Raw genomic sequence first — 26,716 nt, forward strand, 5'->3', positions numbered from 1 at the left:
CATATGAATGTTACGTAATGACACATCTTTACCTACAGTGTTCTCTATGAGCAAAAGCACAGTATTATAATTTCCCGAGAAATCCAGTCCATGTGCAGCAGATGACCAAAGATAGTTGTTATTGAAAACTATCAAATACAGATCTTGGGAAACATAATTTGTCCAAATCTCTTGTCCTACAGCCCGCATAGAAGTACTGGCCAACCTTCTCCACGTTTTGCTCTATCCAGTGTGTCACACTTATTCAGCACGTGCCATCCCCAGCTGGGGCACAGCAGAGCCTGAGCTGCCATGAGACCTGCAAACCCTTCCTTTCACAGGCTTCTCTGAAGCCCAAGCACTCCTCAAACACTCAATCATTCAGTTTTGCAACGTCTCTATCAAATGATAAAGTATTGTTACAACCAATATAAACAAATCTAGTCTGATGGGAAACGCCAGGACTACAAAATCTGTTCTTATTTCAAATCAACACGAAAAACATCAAAATCTTGGATCTTGTCACAAAACAAAATATTGGAAATCCTCTCTTGATATTCTTAAAATGCTACATTTAGGCTATTATACAACATGAAGACTGGAACTGTAATTTCAATTTTTTTTTCAGCCATAATACAAATTTTAGAAATAAAACTTCTACCTTTTCTTCTGGAAACAGCTATCTTCCAGCTTCCTCTCCTGAACCCTGTTTTCCTAAGTCTTTGTTTATCCTTATGAATGAACAGCCCTGTTTTATAGATGTCTTTATACAGCACCTCATCCAGAGGATCCCTGATCCTGCTTCCCCAAGGATCTTCCTAAAGCTGTCATCCCTTCAAATTCATAATAGCAGTGATTAATAAGAATATAAAACCACCAGCAACAAGAGCTTAGTGGGAATGCTATACTTCTAAGTGAAAGCTGATTAGTCTCAGCTGTTCCTTCTGGCTAACAGTGAGCTGTAATACTTCCTGATTCCATCTGCTTTACTGCTTGGCCTTTTATAGGGAAAAAAACCCCACTTTTATTTTTATGGCTGGAAAGGCAAAATATCAGCATTTTTAGTGACCCCAAAGCTATAAGGAACTCAGGAGGATGCTACTTTGCCAATAATCTCCACAAAATTTTCCTTTTTATTACACTGCCTTTTGACTAAACATGCAATTGCCCCTGGGGAATCTGATGAATCCCCATCTCTCCCTGCCAGACTCATTTTCAGACCCAGTATTACCAGGACTGACGTTAGTGGCCCCTCTCAACCTTAGCAACCTTGTAGCTGTCTGTCAATCAGCTCCCACATGGGGATTGCTCCCAGTGCTGCCTCCTGCCTTTGCCATCTATCTCTGTATCCTCTGCACTGGTGTGGGACGAACCCCAGCTCTGCTCCCAGCCTTTCCAGCCCAGTAGGAGTGTGAGGTGGGGATGGGAACCTGACTGCCAAAGAAGGAGGCTTCCTTTCACTGAAGCAAGCAACTCTGCTCTATTGCATTGAGGACAGCACTAGTTAACCAAATATTTCAAGGACTTTGCAAGGAAAAAGTTATTGCAGGACAGAAGAACTGTTTTGGGGGTAAAAAGACCCTTTTAACCCAGTGTGGGAATGCTACTGTGGGCAGGCACTGTGGGCTCAAAACACTACCATATTCAGACAGGCTTAGTGACCTTCACAGCTATGCCTGTGAGATGCTGCAGGCTGGCAGGAGGATGCTGCAAGCAAAAGCCGGGAGCAGTAGGAAATGGACTGCTAAGTGTCTCATTAAGTTCCATTAAAGGGTCTAACCACTATCCTTGGATTGACTGTCAGATGGAAAACATCTGTTTTATTTAATGATTTCTACTGGTGCTATTCAGATCCCAGCAAGTTTGAAATGTTGCCCCTTATGCACTTAGAGCACATTTCCCAATTAAGAGCAGAGTGGTTCTTTTTATAGTAAAGTGGGGGATTTGCAGTAACTCTTCTAACTCAATTGTAAGGAAGATCTCCAGAGATTGATCAACTTTTTCACAGCAAAAATTAATCTTGGTAAGAAAAAGCAAAATCTTAACCCACACAGCAGTTTCCCAGATGAGCTCTGTCCTGGGCATGTCTTCTCTTAGTCCTATCTACAGTACCTCACCTGAAGGTTGCAAGATGTGTCCAGAAGCTCAATGTGCAGAAACTGAGGCACTTCTGATTATCACCAGGGAAAACAAGGACAGATTCATGGAATTACTTACGAAGAGACTGACCTGAAAGAGTGAGTGTATTGTCTGATATGCAGGAGACTCTTTCCTGCGGGAAAGCACTTTCAGGGAGGACGTAACTTAGCCCTTATCACTTCTTGATGTAAAGAGAAAATGCTTTTACCAGTTAATGGCTCAGAAAAGTGCATGACTGGTTACTGTAACCACAACAACATATTCAAAAGCAGTGAGACAGAAAATGAAATGCCCGATAAGCATATGTTGTTTTTAATAAAAAATGATTTAGTGTTAAGTGGACCACACTGTTTCCAAGGTTGCTCGGCAAAAGCAGAACATGGGGGGAACCAGCATTCTCAGAATGCCTATCTCTGCCCCATCCATCACCAAATGCAGCATCTCCTCAGCCTTCTCTCCCCTGTGCATCCTACCCCGTGCTGCAAAATAGGGCTGATACTTCCCTTTCTCTGCCTTCCCTATATAAACTGTTCAACTCTCCCAGGCCCAGCACAAGGCTGTACCAAATTCAGTGCTTAATGTACTCCCTGGGTACTTAGAACTAAGATCATTTGGTCAGAATTGAGATTTGGAAAGGCAATTTTGTCCTGGCCTCACATTAACTGATCATTTATTACACTGCAAGATCAGCCATGTGTTATCAATATTAAGAGGCCTGAAAGCCCCAAGAGCAGACGTACCACAGACTGACAGTAATTTATTGTGTAGAATAGCTGAGATGAGATTGGAGGAGAAGCGCTACCATCCAGGTGGCTTTCTGAGTACAAGCACAATGAATCAGCCATCAGCAATTTAACATCCTTCCTGTGAAATCATGCAAAAGGAGGGGAAGTTGGCCCTCACTCTGCCTGCTGCTCCCCCTGCTCCCTGGGAACCAGAGAGCAACACGTCCATGACACAGGCTTCAAAATATCTTTGCCTTCCACAAGGTTCATCCTCAGCAGGGCCTAAAAATACCTTGTTTACAGGCTGCTGCTGAAACAAACAAATTTCCCCTTGTTTCTACAGCAAAACCTTGCTAGATCCTGCTCATGGCACCCTTGCTGTGACACTACATCTAAGCACAGAGAGATTAACTCAGTGGGCAGCCCTGGTCACCCCCAGGTTTTCTGGTCATGATATACGATCTTCCTCCAGTTGCATTCTGTTTTTTCACTTTGGAAGAGGTGGGTAAGTTACTCTTATGTGCAAACCTTACACAGGAAGCAATGTCTAGAGTAAAAAGCAGTTCTCCTGGCAAGCGAGATCTCAAATAGATCTGAGTCAACAGTCCAGGAACCACCAAGCCATGAAGACGCTGCTTGTTCTGGTTCAAACAACAACCACCTCCCTAAAGTTTTCCCTGCAGCAGAAATGCAGTTTGTTCCTTTCTGGGAATGATATAAGAAACATTAAGCTCAGGCAAAGGTTTGAATGGGAATGTGAATCCAGGTCCAGAGTGATGGTTCCTACAGAGCAAATGGGCTGAACGAAGAGCAGAACACAAACAGTGACAAACAAGTATGAGATAGAATTTACAGAGAAAAATATGTTGTTAAATTACCACCTTCTTTAGTGAGAGCTGAGCTGGTTTAACCTCCACCAGTGCCAATATACCAATCCTAAACATAATGCTAATGTAATAAGAAGGGATATAGGACTGTAATAAAGGCTGAGTTTCCCTGAGCACTCCCATCCAGCTGAGAAATGCTAATGCAATGTTTTTACTTAACCCCAGTACTTGGACCCCAATTCTGAGAAGGCGTAAAAGCAACTGCTGCTTTCATAAAATCAAGTCTCTGATAAGATGTTGCAGGTTCCACACCATTTCCTAAAAGGGAGATAAGGACAGAGTTTGGACAACTCACATCTTGGGCAATGGTGACTTGGAAAATTCAACTCTGGGTACAAAAAGCACAAGTTCAGGTAAACTCATCAGTTGATAAGGAAAAGTAATTCTAGTACAGAGATGAAAAGTATTTTAAAGTCTCATAAAAACAATCAGAACAAAAAGCACTTAAAACTTTGTATTCAATCTAGCTATATCTTTGTCATCCTTGCTTTTAGGGCTAGACTTGTACAGCTCAATAGGTCAGACTAAAGGCCAGACAGGAGCACTCTGGGCTCTGAAAGTACCATTACTTTTACAAGCTGCTGGATCATCACTTGTGTGGTCAGGCCAAGGACTGGAGGGATGTCACCCACGCTGGCAGCAGCACAGACCTGCAGAGGAGCTGGCTGTGCTGGCACCAATGATGCAGCACAAGTGGTGGGTGGCTGGAACTTGCTGGGGACAACCTGTGTGTTTGACTGCTCCCCTGCAGACAAGCCCTGGGGCTCGTCCACTTTTGTCTACTTACATCGTCTCTTCTCCTTGGTGAGATCACAAAGTCTGGGTGTACAGAACTCTGGAAACCAGGCTGCAGACTTTGAGAAACATTGCCTACCTTCACTGCAAGATTAAGCCAAGGAGAAGCTGATCTTGGGCAGTCTGGGGCATCATAAGCTGACAGCAGTATTGCTACACTTGGCTCTGTGGTTGCTCCTTTCCAACAGGTAAAAAATAATAGTAATTTTCGTGAAGGTTTAATAACTTTTTTTCACAAGCTACAAATGTTGAGATAAAAATCAGCAAGAAAGTCCTAATCCTTTGCTATCATGGACTAACCTTTTGTAAAAGTGTTATAAATGGATCCTTACCATCAAGTGCAACTTGGTTCAAGGGGAAGGTTCGATGGTGTACCTAATTTAGGTTGGAGGAAACTGTCTCTGTGCTAACCCTCTCCTCTCATATTTCACACCACTTTGACAATCTCAAATATTTTCACTCATGCTGATGCTTTTCTCCTTGGTGTCAAAAAATGTTGGGAAAATTTTAACATGTACCTTCAAATTATTTTCAAGTTGAAGATTATTCTGAAAGGTGTCCAGTTGCCCACAAAAACACCCCCAAAATATCTGCTATTACTTCCACAGCTGAAGTGAGGTTAGAAACTTTAGGGGACATCTTTGTTAAGCTTGGTAGGGAAAAAAAAATCAAGTAGGATGAACTACAGTGAAAATCATCTGTCATCAGTGTGTTCGGCGGTAGCTGCTGGGATCTGAGCAGCGCCTGCCGTTTTGGAACTCATCTATTCCCAGCTTGCTTAGCCACCCCACCAGCAGTTTTCTAGCATAAAAAGGGGCTATTAAAGAGTAATTCCTGCCTTTTGGAGGTGCCGAGATTCATGTTCATGGGACAGTTGCTGGTGAGAGCTGCACTCAGCCTGCTGGAAGGGCTGTGCACGCCAAGGGCACACGAGATGCTCGTGGACAGATGGAGCAGCTGCCACTGGTCCCTGCCACTTGCTGCTCACCGTGAGCCCTTCCCACTCCTCTTGTTTAACCTCCAGGCCCTCTCAGAAACACAAGTGCTGCCTCACAAGGGGCGGATTAAACGGTTCTGCAAATAAATAAGTAATGAGTGCCCGTGTTGCAGGGCCGTGGTTTGACTCGGAGGCAGCACCCCTGGCCTGCCTCTGGGACCTGCTGCACGTGGCAGCAGCAGGTTTTTGAGGCTTTAAGAGTAACAAAACCCCGCTGACAGTTCAAACACTCCCTCTTTGGCCCTCCCGTAGAGCTGCAAAGAATTTTGCAAATGTCTCTTTTCAGCAATTCTGCCACTAAGCTCAAATTCTAGCAGTTTTGCATTGGAAAGCAGAAGTCTCTCACTCAAAAGCAACTCATTTTCAGGTAAGAAAATTAAATTATTACTGAAAAGTCAGATGCAGGATTTGCAAGTTTGTTTTTTCTTGGTGGGAGAAAACTATGCAATGGTCTTGCTGCCACAGACTGGTATAAAAAATGGTTTAAAATTCCCTGTGCAAAACTGTATTGCAGACCAGAAGCAAAAATGTACCCATGTGCACCAGGAGGTAATATACATGTTTTGGAGAAAGTTTATTTCCTCTGAGGGAAATCATTGAATGTTTTAAACTCATGAAGAAAGAAGACAGAAAATGTGGCCCAACTGAATCCTCATTACTAATGTCTGCATTCACCTGGCTCACCCATGCATGACTCCATGTCTCAAAGGGTTCAGCCTCCAGCCCAGATACTTTTCCCACCACTAACTAATTCTCTCCCAACACTACTCTTTCCCTCAGTAATTTTCTAGATGAAAAAAAATTTAAATTAATACTTTCCCAGTTATACTTAGTTAAGAATAATCCAATCTCAGATGTGATGGATGGCTGTCTGATCTGTAATATACTTGCTATATCATATGCTATATTATTCTGCCTGCTTTCTTTCCATATTTCTGCTGCTTTATTAAATCCTTCTCTCTCTCTGCCTTTCCCCTTTGGTAATTCTCTGCTTAGTTTCCAGTCTTATTTTTATCAGTGGATTTTTCCATGACTCCTTTTTTTCGCCCCTTGAAGAAAATAACAAACCCAACAGCGTCCAAGACCCAGTCAGACTTTCAGACTTCGAAAGCTCACACACCTTGGCTAGCAAGCAGCACCCTTTTTGCCAGTTTTCACATATTTTTTAACAAGCTGGCTTTCAAATAAAACCGATGGCATTTCAGTGATACAACTTCTTTTTGGCAGAGATGATTGCATTCCTAAGCAGTTCATCCAAAGGCTTTGCAAAGGCAATTCAAGCACATCCTTTTACCTGGGAGAAACGGACTGTTATTTCCCAGAGGTAAACACACTCTGATGCTGATTTAAACAGAGCTCATGTAACTGTGTGTTCTGCTGTGAATGGCTAAGGATCACCAGGGCTTACACTACATAGGCTTCCTAGCTATGACAATTTTAAATTATCCAAAGTGTATATAGGATTTGAGTTGAATATGCATGCCTGCCACCCCCACTTCAAATTGAAAATTGCTTTTTTTATAATAAATGCTTATTTCAAGCAGAGTGTTTGGAAAAGAAAAGCCCTTTCAAGCCAGGGTGTCCTCTGAAGCAAGTGGGAGAAGAAACAGGTTTTAGAACCACTCCTTTTGTTCCAAAATGGGAAATGTATTTTGTTATTTTTATAGTCACACACTTGCCATTGGCTCCAGCAGGCTTTGAACCAGGCTTGTAAGGATTCTGGGAATAGGAAGGAAGGGGGAGATGGGATGTAAATCTCTCCTCTCTACTGGCAAAGACAGGGATGTTATAAATTCTGGGGGGAAAAAAAGGAGAAATGTAATAAATAAAATACTGAGAAAAGTGGATGTTAAAAGACAGGAAGTGACAGGAAAAAAAGAAAATAGAAGTTAGAGTAAAAACTAACAAACTGTTTGTAAAATAGATGCAATAAGAGAAGAGGGAGCTACTGAAGTTAGGGAAAATCAAATACAGTCTCTGGTACCATCCTGGAAGAGGAAACAGCCTGTTTAGGAGGCAGTAACTCACCCTTTGCTCCCCCTTGCAAGGTGAGGACCACAGCAGGGAAGAGGTTTAGGTATAACCAACAGCCACACCAGCTTTCTGCCCCCTGCTAAGGCTTCAGTGATGCAGGGCAGAGTGTATCCAAAAATCCACTTCACATCCACGGAAACTGGTATGCAAAACCCAGCAGGAGCCCCCCTGATCTGAAACGTGCCTGCAGTCCCACCAAAGCCAGGCCAGTGTCCTGTCCTGTGGGCAGGAGCAGAGCCCAGTGCCCCTTCAATGTCACTGGTACAGGACTTTACTTTCTCTCCCCAGTATTAACAAGCCCTTAGACAACTTCACACACTTAGTCTCTCCTTTAAATGTCTTCAGGCTTCCTCCTGAGTTAATGAGAAACAATTTCTGAGCTGATCGTCTAAAAAAGGGCCCCTCTTCAAAGCCCTTTCCAGGTGCCATGTGCACACAGTAGCAGATCCAGGTTCCCTCTTCAGATCTCACTTGTCTGCATTGGAGGACTGCTCCTGGGAGCTGTTTCAAAGGCTGAAGTGTCAGCATCAGAAAGAAAAGAGGTGTGTGGGTGTGAAGCTACTAAATGCAAAACTGTCACTCTCCTTTCATTTACAACCCTGAATATGCATGCATACAAAAATGTAGGGCTTATATTATAGTTTTTACTCTTGTAGCAGAAAAAGGAAAAAGAGACTAAAAGATAGGATGAGGCTGTGCAGGTCAGAATTGTTTCTCGGTTAATCTTTTTCATCAATAATAATTCCTGTTAATAAACCCTGCCCTACCTTGAATGTGATTGTCTTTTATCATCTCAGGGAAGGGCACCATCAACAGACAGACACATCTGGGTTGCTGACTGGTCAACCACAGTAACAAACAACAGATTAGTGTCTTTAGTCTTTTACCCAAATAAAAGCTGTATAGAGAATTACTGATGCCCACCCTAGAAGAGCACTAGCTTAAAAAGCACCTCAGGGTAAGAGAGGGGATTCTGAGGTGTCTGGGTGTTCACAGCCTGGGCTCTGCCTTTAGGTCTGGAAGCTCCCTGGGGTGGGACAGGGTACCCAAACAGTTGCCCACTGACAACTGGGAGGGCTGTGTTTACTGGATCTACTGAACTCACGCCCATAGTGGGAATCCTGTGCTAAAGAAACAAGAACACACAAAGGTGTCTGGGACACTCTGCCTGCACCAGCCTTTCATAATGTAAAATTTTTAGGAAAATGCATTGCTGCTCTTTAAGCAAATCCATTCCTTACCTAGTCTGCACTAGCCAAGAAGGATGAAAACTTATCCCATCTGATGGGAAACCTGAATTCTGCCCCTTGGTCACTCTGAGTCTGTGTTTCAGCATGAACTCTGCTGCCTGCCTGCCATGTCACCTGGTCAGGGGACACCTGCTCACCATCTCAGCAAGACATTTGCTAATGCCCCCAGGAGAGCTCAGATGCCAGACACCACCACCATGTTGCCATGATGCTCTATGATAGCTGAGGATCACTGAGCTGCTAAAACACTCCTGTCCTTGGATCTAAATGGAAAACAGTGGTGGGGCAGAGGTAAAGCATGAAGGACTGAAGGTGGAACACATCCTTAACAGACACCCCCAACATCTAAATGAAACCTACTACTTTGATACAAGGTTTTACTTATAAAACCTCAAGACACTGCTGAGCGACTAAACTTGCAGGCATTTCTCAAATGAGGCAGGTGTGTTGAGCTTACCAGCAAGGATGCTGGAGGGTGCAGATGGAGATAGCAAATTTCATTTGGAGAATTTTAAGAGCAGACACATGCCCCCCGGCACGCAAAGCCAGTGCTAAACAAATGGTGTTTGTGCACCTTGATGAATTACATCAGTGCACCTGTGTTAGCAAAGAAACACTTGCCACAACCAACAGACTAATGGTATCACCCAAATCCATGAAAGATAAAATACACATGGGGTAAATGGTTCCATTTCTTATTCTGCAACATACTGCATTATAAAAGGATTTCTCAGATGAGATTTTTTTCAGTATAATGCAATAGGCTACATGTGGGGGATGGAAATTAATGAGAATGTCTTTCCTGTTGCAAAGAACTACAGCACTTTGACTGATCTGCTGGGTTTAAAGGAAAAGCTAAGTGTTTAAAATACACACACAAATACAGGCTTTCCCAGTTTCAAATCCTGGAAACAGAAATGCTGCAGATTGATGCTGTTCTATTGGCTCCCTGCTTGTAGGAGCAGGACCATTGTTGGGAAGATAAAGCACACAGAATGACTTGGAAATGCTTTTATGATTAAAATTCTTGCCTGTCTTACAACAGATCTTTGCTTATGACTGGAATTTAGTCTTTGTAGTAATGGTGAATATTACTAACAGGTTCCTACATGGGTTTTTTTATTACAGACATGGCCTAATCCTGATTTTATGCCACCTTTGCCTATTACAAGCACTGATACATTTAAGTGGAGCTCTGGCATGGCACACAGCCAAAGGAGGGAACAACTTCCAAATAGATCAGCTCGCTAGATGCAGATTGCTTATTAAATATTGTTGTACAGTAGGTAACATAGCCAAGAACACCGATTTACAGAACTCCTGGCCTCTGGAAAAACTCAATATTTCAACAAGACTTCTCTGACTCTGACCCTTCTTCCCACAAGAAACTGCAACACTGTGGCTGCACTACAGACACTGTTCTTGGTTATATGTTTAGTGGCATGCAACACCCTGGAGACAACCAACAACCCTAAAAACCACAGGACTGGGCCTTAAAAACTGGCACTTTCACAAGCAGTCACTTGAAGTGACCCTCATTTCCCAGGGACTAAGCACTGCCCTAAGCATTGATGGTTCCCTACCTGAAGGCAGCCCCGTGGTTTCCCCAGTGGCTTCCCCTGGGTTTGGTAAGAGCTGAGTTCCTCTGCAATGTTTCTTTCCTCATGGCCAGGAGCAGGTCAGCTTCTCTTCCTTACTCAGCTGCTTTATTTCATGAAAATTGCAGGAATGTAGTATCTCTGAAAACTGCACTCAGTCTGCTACATATTGTCAGAACTGGTTAATGCATGTTAATGTTATTAGGAGTAGAGGCAGATATCAGATGCCCAAACCAGCTCACAGACATAGTATATACACTTCAAGAAATAAGGAAACCTTGTTCTGACGTGCATCTCTTAGATAAATTTTGTAAAGAAATTAATGAAAATAAAATTCTCCTGAACACCTTATTTGCTTTTCCGTGGTTTGATGTTATGTTGAAGCAGCTATACAGTGAAAAAGACATAGGAAATAAAGAAAATAAAAGATGAAATGAGGATGTGAAAGTTTTTTTAACTGACTTTTTTAATCTGTGCTTGAATAAACCCACAACTTTTGAATCACCATGGTTTATACATCATCTACATTTTCTTTCTATACCAATTATTAAATACATGCACACTCCAAGGCCCTACAGAATATACTTCACTCTTGCGCTGCAGTAAAAAAAAAAATCATAATACATCATCTGTTTGTAACAGGATTCCTTACCATTGAAATGCTGTACTCCAAATAATCTCAAAATCTTTTCTTAGGAAGCACTTCATAGGAAAATTGTCTTATTTAAGAGAAGTACATGAACAGGTGAATCTAAATTTGCATCACACCAGATGTCCTTGAGGTCCTATAACCACCCACACTGACAAAATAAAAGCGACTTCTGAAATGTAAATATCCTCTGCCTGCTGCCACTCAAATTCTCCTCAGAAGTTGGAGGAGAGGCATTGAATTAATAGAGAAGTTTTAATAACCAAACAAGCTAGCACAAATTTAATAAGGCACAAAAAGACCTGTAGGTTTTCATCTACTACCCATCTTCTTTGCACTGACAGTGTGGAACACAGGATCTCCAGATCTTGGGAGAGGTTTCTTGCCCCATGCCCTATTGTTAACAGCTCTCTAAGTGTGCATAGGTGGCTGGTCCCTAAAGAGGGATTTTATTTTTTTCCAGGCTTAGATGACTGTAACTTTGAACTGTCCACACATTTGCATGTCAAGGTGTTTGCTGAATGAGATGCTCTGCAGCCCACATAGGACAAAAGCATCATAATACCATCCAGGAAAAGGTCACCTTAAAGAGTAATAGGATTTTTGAGTAGTTGCTTCCCTAACCCATGTGACATGCTCATGGATAATCATAGAGAGCAAAAGAGATCAAGGGGTGATGGAAAGGAGCTGGTGGAGAAGGGCATGCCTCACCTCCTGCCAAAAGCTTACAAACACAGCCCTGCAAGTGAAAATATCGGTGTGAAAACCTGACCTCGCTGGAGTCAGCAGTGACTGTGACACTGACAGGCCCCAGCATGGCCAAGCACAGCATTTCATCCTCCTGTGCAGAGGACACGAAAGTGTTACTACTGCTCTTATCCCTTCCCCAGGATGCAACCAAATCCAACAGGAAGAGTTCAGCTATTTTTAACCAGATTCTCTCTCTGTCCTGCAAGACCTGTGTGGACTTAAGTGCATCAGAACGGAGTTGGTCCGTGGACATTTGGGGCTTGCTTTGGCTTGGCATGGAGAAGATTGCTCAGCTGCAGTATTTAGCTCCTAATCTAATCTCAGATCTTTCCCCATCTCCTTTTTCAAAAATGCCTGAGCTGTTGAGATGTCAGATTTTGCTGCAAGCCAATTTCAGAGTTGTTTGCACATTATGCAGAATATAAACCCATATACAGCTATTTCATCAGTTTGGAGAAGAGGCTGAAAATACTGAAGTTTCCTTCACGGAAGCCTCTGTGAGAAAATGTCAGGCCACCAGGGCTCAGTATGAACCTTTCAGCACTACCTGTGGCCACGCATTTTGGTATATCCCCCCTCACCCTCCTCTGCAGCAACACCTCTCTAGGAACAGGCACGAATCACGGCAGCCTGGCTCACACCCATCCCGTGTAGTGGCAGCATTCTCAGTACCAACCAGTGCACTGGGCCACTTGAAACCTGGGGACATGGAGGAGGCTCTGTGAGAGAGGCCAAATACTTCACAAGGGGCAGCTCACTCACGCTTGAGAGATGAAATGAGCTCTTTCAAGCTGTACCCCCACTCAGTGCAGTGCTCTTTGTATGGCGCTTGCTGTAACAGACGTGTCACACAATACCAGGTGCTGATAAACACTGGGTAAGTGACAGACTGACACGAATAGTGAGAAATGCTGACATGACTTTTCAGGAGAAAAAGCAAGGTGTGTAAAATAAATGCTTGGAGAGGTGGGTACCAGGACTGTGTGAAATGTGCCCCTCCACAGGCTCTCTTTCATGGTTCCAGTTTGGTATTTTCATGTCCCAGTTCAACCCTTCCTGCACCAGCAACATGCTCTGAGGCAGTGTCCAAGGACATTGCTCTGATCAGGAGGCCTTCCCAGAGCTGCTGGAATCAGAAAAGGGTTACAGTCACTGCTGAGTGTCTGATCAATGCTATTCCAACTGCAACCCCATATCCTTTACTACTTGAACATAAAACCACACCATTGGTGAGACTTGGCAGGCGAGGTTATAGCCTTGGAATGAGGTCGACGGATTCTCAGTGTGGGTGTGAATGATCCCTGTCAATGTAAATCACAGAAAGAGTGGGTTCTCTAAGCAGAAATACAATTCTTTACTCTTAATATCTCAGTTTAGAAATACAGCCTGACCACAAGGCCAGCTCTCATAAGAATATCTACTAAACAGCCATGGCAGCTTCTCATATGTGATAAACTGGAAGAAGCTTTCAAGGAGGTTCAGGTATTATCTGGTGACTGCTAGCCTGCTTACACATGCCTTTTCAAGCAGAACACTCCATTTCTAACCAGCCATAGCAAAGCATTATTCACACCCAGTATTTCAGAGATGATGCAATCAGCCTTAGGGGCATGATTGCCTCCTAAATCTCACACGCCAGTGTGAGCAATGGACTAGTATCTCCACACCAGTAGAAAGTGTCAAGGAAGGGTTGAATGAGTAAGAACAAATAAATCATGAATTGAAATTTAATTCATGCTACGAAGCTAAAACACAGAGCTACCTTTGTGGTGATTTCTATTTGAAAAAGGAAAAGAAAAAAACCAAGTAAGCTGTCTTAAATCCAGATTGAGCCTGAGCCAAAAGTTTTACATCTAGACAGATCGTGACTGGGAAAAAAGCCCTGAGTTCTGGCACGTATCTATTTCTGTTGTTTGTTTGTTGGAAGCTTCCCTGACCCCTGCTCCAAATCTCAGATGAGGTTTTATTCCAGGTTCCAGTATATAACTATAAGGAGCTCCACAACTCTGCTTAGCAAAGGTTTGGATGTTGTTCCTATTTATTCTCTATATATGGATCTTTATCCATATCTTCTGTATAACATATATGTTCCTTATCTTTATACTAAGAAACAAAAAGATTGCAGCATCAGGTTGGTAGTGATGCAAAAATATTATTTCAGAAGACTGCCAAGAAAACAAAATTTAATCAGGGTTTCAGGACCTTTAAGATTAGAGAGAAATTAAATTTTCTGTAGTCTTGTGAACCCACTTTTCAGAAAGGTGGAAGGAAAACATATCTACCTATTTTTGAAGTAATCAGTATTAACTCACAAAACACTGTTTATAAGAGTAATATGGGCTATTTACACGTCCTCTGTATTTACTGCTCTCTTACAGAAATGGAAACTTTTACCTCCAGCTTGAAGTGCTTTGATTTTGGTTTAAGAACTATATGACCTGTAACACCTCACACGACTCTCTACCAGCAGAGCTTTAAAGATGTCAAAACATGAGTCAAAGGAACAAACTCTTCTCTTCGTAATGTGTGTGACCTTGCTGCAGCTGACACAGTGATGAGGGTATGTGGAAGGGACAACCTGAGCATGTTCAAGGCATGAGGAGCTTTCAATTCTAAGTTACTTGACATTTGTTTTGAGTAAGAGTAGAGATGTTCGGATTTGGCCTTACTGCAGCAAATAGTCTCCAGAGGCATCAGCATAATGATAACTTAATTTTACCAGTATTACTTGACTCAGTAAAAAAGTACAGGTTGAATAATTGCCATATCAAAAAGTAAAGGCCATAACTATCACAATTACCCACATTAATTCCAACTGTTTCATAAGAGAAGCAACTGCTGTTTAGAAGACTGTCAGAGGGAAACAAAACAGCTCAACAACAGAAAGCCTGGTATTAAATGAGAGGTAAAAAAAAAATCACTTGTCTTCTTTTACTATCAGTCTTGCGATAATAAAATGAAGAGCTGCAAGTGCAGAGCGTTTGCTATTGGGTAGCAAATGAAGCTCCATCAGATGATTCCCAGCCAAGCCAGGGTGACTGTACCCATCTTCTCCCTTAACAACACAAAAGGAGGCTGATTTCCTGAGTACAGGTATTCCCAAGCCACTTGCAGATCAAGAGTGCCTCTTTCTCAGCTGAAAATTCAGGATCCTTCAGGATTCACCATGGGGAAATCACTGTATGGCCTCTAAACACAGCCCTGCCTGAGCTCTGTGATAGAGATGGTGATAAATGCGAGTTTTTAGTGCTATCAGATCAATCTGCTCAGGAACATAAATCATCAGTGCAATGGCTATTGGCTGATGAGCAGGGAATACCCTCTCCCAGCCACTGTTGCTGGACATAATTTTATGAAGAAAAAGATTATTCACTGTTTATTCGTAAGAGCTACAAGTTACTTATAATAAATGCTTGCCATTCTTGTACTGTTCCTACAAGCATAATTAAAGGAAATATAAACTGTTAGTGCATCACTTAGAAAGTACAGGTGTTTTCTGGCATCTCACTGATTAGAAATGCAAATTTGGAAAACAATTAACTAACACGGTAGAAATCAACAATGTGTATAAAGCCCTTTCAGGTCTTTTCTACCACAGCTGCAATCATTTCCCCAAGAGAAAGCCTAGGGAAAGTCTGTGCTGAACTCCACTGCCCATGGTGCAAGCTGCCAATCTCTCTGTCTAGAACACACATTAAATCTTTGTTTCACACAGAGGCAGCTAAAGCATAAATTAAAGTCAAGATTTTCAAAAATAGGTGAGTGATGCTGGCTCTGGTTTCATGATGCCCAACAGAAGTAACACAGTCATCCCTGCTCATCCGTGACACTAGGTATGCACTGCCTTCCACGGAAAGGTGTCAGGAAAAAACAGCCTGTACTGGCTGGTGAACCTTATCAGAGCACTCCTGGTGCTGTGACAGCCCTGCAAAAAGAGCCACTGCCAATGCTCCCCCGCACCTGGAGAACTAGAGATTTTCACAAGGGGCTGCCAAAAAACTTCAAGTTCTAAAAGCAAATGTCCAAAAGCATAAGGCATTTGAAGAGACGAATTATTAGCGAACAAAACAACACCTGGTTCTGCACTTGCTTGACTATTTCATAGGAAAGCATCAGTCCAGCTACTGCATGGCTCAAAATGAAGCCCTGGGCATTCAGCTCCAGAGAAGGATCCAAGCCAAGGGCTTAAGTCTTGCCCATAACACCAAACAAACCCTCTGGGCATCCAGGACTGACATCTGCTGCTCTCCCTATTCCTGATGACCATTCCAGTCTCCAGGCAAGCAGGGACTTTTTTCAGTCATTAAGTTTCACAGGCCTCACAAATGTTCTGTTAATTTTTTAATGACACATAAATTTCATATTGCAAATCAATGACTGTCTTGTCCAGATCCCAAAAATTTTACTCATATAAATTAATTCTTCCTCTGGAAGGCAATCAATGGAACTTCTAGCTTGAGTAAGATTACTTACATGAGAAAGGGTATGTAACATCAAGCCCATTAAACTATTGGTGAAGGTTTCACTTCATCAGGTGAAGGGAACAGATCTGCACTTCAAACTGTATCTGTTTCACTTTATTAGAATTTCTGAGGGTTTTTTGTTCTGTTTCAGATCATTCACTTATTTACTCTGAGCTTATTGTGCCTTCTGTCAGTGTCAATATGGCTCAGCTGGCAGCAGATGATCTGCTAGATCCGAGCACACTGGTGTGAAAGAACGAGAACAGAATGAGAATTGATGTGAACTTTTGCCTGAAACCCAAATTGAAACCTTCATATTTATGAAACTCTGTTTCTAATTTGTGCACCAGCTCCACAAGAGATTCTCATTTTAAAAATACTTGTAGTTTAGTCTAGAAGGTCTTCCAGTTTAGCTGGAGGACACGAATACTGGCAGGGTAAGGAACAGCCCACTCTTTGCAGTTTGCTAAGCCCATTTTGTTAAAACATTAGGTTCTGGAGCTGTCATTCGAGGAACCACATGCTCACAAGTCCTTTGAGGTTTGCCCATTCCCAGTCAGCTCAAATGTAAGGTCCTACCAAGACTTGGGTTCAATGCTCTCTCACAACACGATTTTTTTACCATCTGAAAAAGCTCTGGGGATGAGGATGGAGGGTCTAAATTGATCTCTCATTTATGTGCATTCAAAGTAATCAGAATAAGAAAAGGGAAAGACTGCTTTATAAAGCAGACAGCCTCTTGTGCTGTGCTTCTGAAACAAGCTCTCTGATTTTTAGATACCTCCTGAGGCTTTAAATAAACAGAACTGTACTTCACCAATTATTATGCCTGTTTTGCTTAGCTCCCCAGTGGATTTCATTTTAGAAGAACCGTACTGCTCAATATTCAAAGCTCTTTGGGTAAAATTACAAAAATGAAAAACAATGTGATGGCACCTGTAGCATCCACAGAACATAAAATATGAAAGGCTTTATCGGTTCAATTATTTAAACCATCCAATTTCCTGGTAAAAGCTATTCTATTGGCATTATATCCAAAGACTCCCTAATTCATTCTAAATTTTGGATTCCTTTGTTAATCCTAGATTGCCTAATGGAAGCAGTTCAATATGGAAATGCAAGTTTCTTGATACAATTTTCATTCAAGGGACTTTTTTCTTTCCCGGGCCCTTTTTCTATTTTCCATGCAGGAATTCAGCAGCTTTAACTCTGAGAATTAGCTTATCTGTGGAAAAGTTAGTTTCTGAAACCAAGGCTTCAAGGGCATAATTTAAATATGACAACTTTTCCATTTCCTTTCTCCCTGCATAGCTTCTGTACCACACACAAAGTTTATCCTGTGTCCTAGGACTCACACAGGTGTCTCTGGTTTCAGTACCGAGGAGTCATGCCAAGAGGATGGCATTTAGGCTGTGATTGAAGTAACTGAGTTCCCTTTGGAAACCCCTCCCTGGCTGTGCTGCAGTTCCCAAAAGCAATCATAAAACTCAGAATCTGGGGTATAACGACTCCTTTTTCTTCCCCACTGACTCCCCATTGTTTTTTCTCAATAGCATTTTCTAAAGAAGCCTTTTGACTGATAAGGTGAACTTTTACAGTCAAGCAGTATTCTCATTTTTTTGCGCCTCATCCCTTGCTATAAAAGTTCTGCAAGGAAAAGATGCTTTTAGTAGGTTTGCAAGGATGTAAAACGGCCAGGAAGCAGTAAACATTTCTCTTGAGGCTGCCAAGTAGGAATAGAACTGAATTCAGTTCCTCTTAGCACTGTTGTAACTGCAGTGCTACAGAAGGATAAAAATACACAAAGACATGTTTAATAAATTCACTCTGAATACCCCCACATGACAGATCTGTTGATGATGCCAGTCTGGATTGATGGATAGTCATTTTGTGGAACTGAACTGCCCTTTACTTACTTTTAGCACAAGAACTGACTAATTTTGTTTGTTCTAGAACTGCTGCAACAGCCAAAGCTCCGAGTCCTGTCCTGCAGGAACAAGCACACACAAGACCAGGCCCAGGAACATGCATGTGCAGGAACAGGCACACTTCCATTTCCTCAATCATCTTTTCCTGCAGCCCATTCTCACCCCTGTCCCATACTCTCATCACAACCTGTGAAGCTTTAACCATGGTTAGCTAACACTTTTGGGTATTTCTCATCAGAAGAGCAAAAGCCTCCCAAAAATTGGCCCATAAGCAAAACATAACAGGATGCAGCAACAGGACTGACCAGTCAGGGCACATCTTTCTCATCTTGCTGGCTAACTGCAGATGCCTATGGAAGAGTAGGAGAAAAACGGAATTTTATCTTCATATTCACACTTCCCCAGCCTCTGGTGAGTGATGATTTCAGGGTACTTCTAAGCCAAACATAACGTCATTGTACTTTGCAGCATTTGGCTTTCAAGAATTTACCCAGGTGATGTTTGAGCCCACAAAACTGATGGGATCCTCGGGATCCCATAGCAATGAGTTCCCCAGCTGAACAACGCACTGCGTGGAAAACGCTTTCTGCAGATTTAATAACCGTGATGAGTCCTTGCATTTCAGTGTCACCCTGGGTTAGTTCCTACTCTAGTTCTGAGTTTGTTTTCCAGTGCCAACCCACTCCTGTTGGTTTGGGGAGCCCTTGGAGGCTGTCTTTGATTGCCCCAGCATCCTTGTTTAGACGCTCATCTTCAGATGGGCGTTTGCAGCCGGCAGCAGGCTGCGAGCGCCGTCGGGGTGAGCCATCTTGTTGGCGGGTTACAGAGCGAGCGGAACGAGGCAGAAGCTCTGCTGAGTCACTGTGACAAGAGCTGCTCATTAGCTCAACCTGCAGCACGAGAAGGAGGGGAAAGCCCTTCTGGGCTTCCCAGGGGAGGCAGGCAGCTTTCTAGAAGGAAAGCAAGCTCAGGAAATAAGCTGAGGTTTCATAGTGGTATTTTCTTTTAATTAAGCCACATTCTGAAGAAACAGGGTCAGTTTGGAAAGTGATCTTGCTTCTGATCTTGAAGATATTTCACACATATTAGGAAAAATAAACAGCCTCAAAATTCCACATGAATACTAACATCCCTATTTTCCTAGCGAACTGAGCCCAGCTCTACAGGAAGCAGGCACAGATGCTACTGGTGTGCACGGACCTCTGCACCCCACAGGCACCTACACTGCTGCTCACAAGGTGTATCACCTACACCAAATTTAGGAGAGAAAAGTGGAACACTTCTCCTTGGCTCTGCTGAATCATAGCAACGTAATCTGTCGTTTGGTGATCTGAACACACAAACCCAACAGAACACGCCAAGAACCTGGCAATGCTCTTACTCTCACACTTTGCAACTCATGCTGTCTGCTCAAGTCCTTATCTGCTTACCACTCTTGCTTGCCAAACATGTTTTGCAATGTGACAGTGAGGAGTTGTGAGTATCCTCAAAGTCCTGGAACTCAGTATTCCTTGTTTGCTGGCCCGGGGCCAAAACACAATGCTGGAAGGGATTGGTGTGATCCAAGGTGCCAAACTACCAGACTTGAGTTCAGCTCCAGATTCTGCCAAGGCTTTATATTTTGGCATCATGGCAGTTTTGTGTCACAGTGACCCCAATCAGTAGAGCAACAGACTGAAAAACTGGGGGTTATAACCTGCATTGCCATTTCATCCACACTTCTGAGCTCACTGAGCCCCAAACTTCTGCTCTGAGCAACACCTGAAGTTTGAGCCTATAAGGACTTTCTGCCTTTTCACCCAAGGATTTTAGCATTGATTAGTAAACGACTAACAAAGAGACTGGATGTAATTTTAGTCTTTTATCTCCTTTGCATGTATATTATTTATCTCATAGGACATTTAAACAGCAGTTTCATGGCTGATTTTTAACGGCATCTCTGTTAGGAAACCATTGAACAGGTGTCTAACTGCAGGTCTGTAAGGATCTGTGCAGTGGACAGCCCTGAAGCATCACTCTCTCCTGCTTGGGCTCCTCTTATGGAGCCTCATCTGAGGAGGTGCTGAGTCTCCTCAGCTCCCACCACCTGCAGTGAGAGATGAATTCACATCAGCATCTCTGGATTTCAGATGCCTGGGGGATGACTTGTAGAGAAAAGCAGCATAATAGCTTCAAGACTTTCAGCTTACTGAATCTCCTAATAATTCTCCCATGGGAGGCTTATGCCCTCTGCACTTCTCTGCTGGAGACAGCAGGCAACCTGTCTTCAGAAATCTGGAATCACACTGATCCAAGCAGAGACAAGCTCCTGAAAGAAACAGCACACATCTCTTGACCCCACCACTCATCAACAGCACATATCATTTAGACCAGCCAGATCTCATTCAGGGAGACCTGCTGCAGGAAACCACTCTGCTTCCCCAGGGACCTGACCCCCAGGAGTGTCCCACATCACAGAGTGGGGCCAGACAGGCACAGACAGCTCAGCCACAGGCTACGGGTCTCTTCAGCAAGAGAGACACAAATCCATGAGCAGTGGGCTCTGCAGGCATAGTCCAGCTAACAGCTAACCCCAAAAACTCACGGGTGGACTCCCTGGTAATGCACTGAGCCCATGAGCACAGCCTGAGCCAGGGAGTGTCCATTCAGGAGCAGTATCAGGAGCCTGTGATGCTACATGAAGACCTGCCAAGCTTCCCTGTGCCAGGCACCAGCCAGCATTCACCTCTGTGCTGCAACACTGCTGTACGACTGAACCAAAGTACACTGTTTGCATCCACTGAGTTTAGCTGCTGGCATCATTTAGAGCAGTGTCCATGGCTGAAGGTGTCAGAAAACATTTATCACCTCAGGTTGGTCCTACAATGCCTGGGAACCTCCTCAGAGCATGCTCCTGTCCCAGTGTTGATCCCACACCTTGCCTGTGGGGCAGTGGGAGCAGTCAGGGCTGTCAGCACACATCAGGTCACAGGAGGGCCAGAGCAGCCCTCCACACTGTGAGGATGTTGCACGTTTATCCAGCACAGAACAAGTTGTTGTGATGAAAAGAAAACGTGCTGTGGCTGTACCTAAGCCCCTGCCATTGAAAAGAATGAATTGTGTTAAAGTGTAGTCTGCATTTGAGCATTCATGGTAAAAAATGATTTATACTGACATGCAAATTTAACTAGATGAAGCTTTTGATTATTTCCCCTATCTCTTGGTTTGTGCTATTTCTCTGAGGTAGAAAAATGCTCTTTTTCAGTAATTCATTATAAATGCCCCAGCCATTCCCATTAGCTACAGCAGGTCTCCACTGCACTGCTCAGTATTAAAATATGCACAAACTTCTCTTCTTTCCAACTCACCAAAACCAATTTTTGAACCACTCTGAGAATTTAATCACATTTCAGTTCTCTTGGCTATAATCAACATGCATGCTTCACACAATATTTACTTTCTGTGCAGGTACCGAACTTATATATGACAATTTATTTTACATAGAGGGGACAATGTTAGCTGAATGCTCTCTTAGGGCAAACTGTATGTAAAACTCTGCACAGGGTATTATACCAAAGTGCTCCTTAAACCCATGCTGACTGCATCAAGTGACATCAGACAAGAAATGGCAAAATTAAGCTGCATACAGTAGCACTATTAACTCAAAAATATTGGACATCCTAGAATAGTTAAGAAAGCTAGCACAAACAAAACTTCCTAACAACCATCCTACAAAAGACTGAATGCCCTGAATTTCCAATAAAAGAGTTGAAAGGCTGTAGGACAGACTGGACCCTATCACACACAGTCAGGGCAAAGGACCACTCTTAGCTAAGGGTTCTCTCCAACCTGGGAGAAGCTGTAAGCTTACTTGCCTATAACATTTTTAAATTAAATGCTTTGGTAAAACACAGGAACCCAGAACAAGACAAGATGGGAAACAAACCATCCTAACAAGCTGAGCTGCATAGCTTTTGAGACCGGCCAGAAACGTGCAATGAGCAGCACATATTTTACTGTTTCTGACAATGTATCCAGGCTAAACAAGTGCACAATTACCTTACCTGGGTTGAAATGTTCTACAGGAGAAAGATGCATTTCACTGACAATCATTAAATGATTTTTAAAACTCTAACATGATGGTTCATGGAAAATACACAGCTAGATGTTGGCAGGTTGTTTTTTAAACTTGCTGTATTTTGGGTTATGTTTCAGCCTATGCAGAATCCAAGCAGTACAATCAGTTCTCTTCACCTACATACACACCTTCCCCTTAAGGAACTTCACTCAGCTGCTGCTCTGTATCACTGTGAGCCTCCTCTGTCACATCACCATCGCTTTAATGAGAAAGCAATAGCTCTAGGACTACATGTCTGAAAAACAGATCCTTAAAATATTTCCCACTCTTTTGTTCAAGATGATGAAACAACACAAGGAATTCATAGAGAATGAAACCTGAAAACTCAAGTATAGTGTATATGGTGCTCATTTGAAAGACGTGGTCATTCATAGAAAGAAAAATGAGATAAAATAAAAGCCACCCTAAAATACGAAAGGGCATGATTCCTGATGCAGTTACGTAAGACAGCACTGCCATAACACTGTTTAAGTCATCTTGCAGCAGCATGGCACTGGTGTAAGGAGGGATGAATCAAATCCCATGTTTTCATTTTAAATGGCTGCTCAAGCACCAAGAGCTGCAGCTTCAAATTGTTCCGAATAAGGTCCCTGCAAATAAAATTGAGAGGGTGGGTTCAGCTTGGCAGATGTAGTCACACAACTCCCATGGACTTTGGTACGAAACTGGCTGTAGAAAAAAAACATTTAAAATGTGGTATTCTTCTGTGATATGGAGACACATGTTACAGCCAGTGTGGACAGGATCCACACACTGCTTGGAGCACAATGGGCTGCTGGGAGGACCAGGGTCGCTTCCCTTCCCTGCAGTCCAGGACTTTCAATGTGCTTCTATAAAACAAATGTAGATATTTATATATTTAACATAATATCTTTCTTTTGCTTAGCTGAGTTGCTGCCTTGTCCCCGAGGAGCTTTTATCATTACATTAAAAATCTTATTTTTGCTCTGACAGATGCCACAAACTATCCATAAACTCTGGCAGCCAACTACAGATACCCGTTCTCTGCAGGTTTATTATACATCACTGATCCCCCCACGGAGCAAATTCACCTCATTCTTGAGTACAGTCACTGGATCAGAAGCAAACCACACCTCAAGCTATCTCTGAGGTTGAATATCTGGATCCTCCTCTGCACAGACACAAGTGCTGGAGTCACAACAGAACTAAAAGCAAGTGATCATGACATAGATCGCAATATTCTTTCTCCCTCTTACATTGCACCATCAATGCTAATTTCGTTTCTCTCTGGAAATGGTGCATGCAACTATCTGCTATAGTTATTTACAATTTAAGTACATTTCTATTTCCCTTTGTTCTCTTGCTTCAGGAATTTGACAGTGGTTTGTGGGGCTTTTGCACTTGATCAATCCCATGTTGCCATCTGTCTGCTCCTGACAAATCCCATTCAGGAACACATCCCTCTGTGGGCTTGGAAACCCTCAGGATGTGTAGATGGCTGTCACTTGAGCTGATCTGTTCCCCAGACTCCCTGGTGGCATTCCTTGAACAGGTGAGTGTTCAGCTGGTATAAATCAGCTGAGGTCTCCTGGGACTCATTTATACCAACCAAGAATACAGCCCAAAATTTAGAGCTCATTTCCCATGCATCAGACTGTCAGACTATATCCCTTGCTGAAAGGACCATTATCAGCAAAAGAAGTGCTAGAAACAATTAAAAAACAGTGCTGGAACCGGATTCTGGCAACCTTTTCTCACAGCAGGTGAAGTAGGGGAAGATGCTCCTCACCAGGCCTTGTTGACACCTGGGGCTCATTGACAGAGACATGAGTTGGTTTTGCCCACCAAGAGTTTCTTGCAATTATTATGAAGGACAAGACAACGAAACCAGAAAGCCTCAGAGGATAAACCCAAAATTATTGAAAACTTGGGTGGTAACTTTCTTTGGAAAAGTAGATTGAAATTCAACGGACACCTGTCTTTGTGAAGAGTATTTAAAATATGAATCTGGGACATAACAACACAACAAAAGTCTGTTTAAGGCCTCGCCAAGCCCACCAAGTTCAAGAATATAAGAATAAATGTAAGAAAATATAGTTGCCTAATAAAAACCCCAAAATGACCACTGTTACTAAGGGGAAAATAGAGATATATCACCAATTAATTTTGCAATGGCATAAACTATTAAATTCACAGATACTAAAGGATTCAAGGAAGACATTATTCATGGTAACATAATCACATGAGGAACTAGCCCTAATCAATGCAAATAATAAAAATTACAACTGAAGTGAATCTCTGAGCTCTAAGATGTTTAGATGCCCATCAAGCAAAAAGTTGGACTTAATCCAAATCAGAGTTATATTCTGTCCCTTCTTCTCATGTCAAGGGATACTAGAAGTGATACTTCATTCTCTCGGTGGTCACGACTCACAGTGAGAAGTTACTGCTATATTGTAGGTTAACAGGGGCAGAATCCACCCTCATCCCATCTTCTTTGCAAAAACAGATCTCGTTTTCCTAGAATGTATGCAGTGAAAGAACTGACCCGCTCAAACTAAGCATGGCAATGAAATTTTGCTTTATGCAGCAACCTCTCTATCCCACCTTGAGACACAACTTGAGGTAGAGCTCCCTGAGGTGGGACTGAGCCCACAGAAGCCAGCACAGCACGACCTGGTGCTCTTTGGGGGAGTGAGCAGCCAGAAAGGACCGCGACTGCAGATGCTGATGTGAATAAAAACACGGTGCAGTCAAAGGTACATTTGCAGTGCAAATGTAAATGACACTGAGCAGTCACAGGACTGTGACTACACAGGATTAGCGGACTTTGCACGTTCTGGCTGTGCGGCTACAGCCCTACAAACAGGTCTGTGGATTAACCACACTAAGCAAACAGCCAGACTAAAAAAGAAAGCAGAGTTCGATGCCATCCACTGAAATGTTACTTTGTCCCGCAGCAACGCCAGTTCTAATTTGCTTTGGCTCTGCAGATACAGGAGGAAAAATATGCAAAGCTGCCCCTTGTCCCAGCTGTCAGGATTGCAAAATAAATGAGAGATTTGAATAAGTTTACTTAATTGTTATCAGTATTAAGGGAATCATTCATAAAAGAGAATAATTTGCAGAAGATAATAAATTACGTTTTCCTCTATTTTCCTTCTTGGGAAAAATCTATTAAGACTTTATAATTAAAACTCCTGAACTTAGTTCAACTAAATGTTTTTAATTGAAAACCGGCCTATTTTTTAGAATGTCTTTTTTTCTTCTTCTTTTTTTTTTACAAAAACACTGCTTGCTCTTGTAAGAAATGTCACTGAAAATTATTTACTGACATTCTTCATCAAAACTCCTAATAAAACAGTTCTTTACTCACTCAGCAACTTGAAATCATAAAATTTCTATTTGAAAATCCTGGTCAAACAAAAAAACCTACTTTCTCTAATCCTTTTTAATAACAGTAACACAGATTATATAGGAAGATATGAAATGTGTTCAGGCATGCATGAGATACATGAGTTGTCCCTTGTCCTCCATACCCTGCTCTAATTAGCCCAATCAGTTCACAGTGACCAAGAGAGAGGATCCTTTTTGGTTTTGGGTGTGGTTTTTTATATATTTCACACTTCAGGATTATTAGTTTGCATCAAAGGCACCACAGTTTGATTTCATACATCCATATGTATTCCTAAGGAAAACAGAATAATAAGCTAGAACCAGACCACCACCACTGCACTGAATTTGCTGTCAAATCTCATGTCTACAGATTATAAGCAGATTCCTTGGAATAGTAAATTACATATTTACTAAGTTCTTGACGCAATTTCACCGAGAACAGAATTAAAAATGTTTACTTACTGATGTATATAGGTATCCTTCACTGTTCATTGCCAGATATAATTTTGTTTGAACCCCCTGAATCGCCACCACTCGTAAACCCACAGGTATGAGGTTAAACAAAGCTAGGAGAGAAAGGAGATGGAGAGCAAAATTAATCCTTTAGAGTATGCAGATTAGATAGAAAATTAAACCACAATTACCAGAACCAAATAAAAAATGTCTATTCACGCATATATTAATTTCTGTGGGTGCTACTGTCATGTTCTTCTACAGCAATTTCCATTAATAGCTCAGAAATTACATGAGGGTATCAATGTATCTCCCTCATCCTCAAGATGATGAATTGAAAGTCCGGACAGCTAAAAGGACTTACCTGTCTCATGAGCAGAATCCAGGGTCTGCTGAGTAGAACTGAACATACTTAATTTGTTTGGGGTTTTTTTGAAAGTAAGTGCAAAAAGAAAACAAAAAGAAATCCAGAAGCAAACAAAAAATTTTTCAAGACGATAATTTTTTTTTTTAAGATCAAATTCAGTAAACATTTTGACCAAAAGGAAGGAGGAAGATGATTAAAAACCATCATTAACATCTCAAAATGCTTCCA

General features: G+C 42.3%; 1 protein-coding gene across 7 annotated transcripts in view; it reads right to left on the reverse strand.

Moving 5' to 3' along the window:
- Window positions 1-26,716, reverse strand: part of FGF13 (fibroblast growth factor 13) — a 248,921-nt gene that overhangs the window by 27,468 nt on the left and 194,737 nt on the right. For all 7 annotated transcript variants that reach the window (XM_017817344.1, XM_017817320.1, XM_017817362.1 and 4 more), the window contains one exon: window positions 26,131-26,234. In XM_017817344.1, coding sequence (XP_017672833.1) covers window positions 26,131-26,234 — 104 coding nt within the window. The remainder of the gene's footprint in view (window positions 1-26,130; window positions 26,235-26,716) is intronic.

This window comes from Lepidothrix coronata, unplaced genomic scaffold (assembly GCF_001604755.1).
Source record: "Lepidothrix coronata isolate B3197 unplaced genomic scaffold, Lepidothrix_coronata-1.0 Scaffold2, whole genome shotgun sequence".
Lineage (NCBI taxonomy): Eukaryota > Metazoa > Chordata > Aves > Passeriformes > Pipridae > Lepidothrix > Lepidothrix coronata.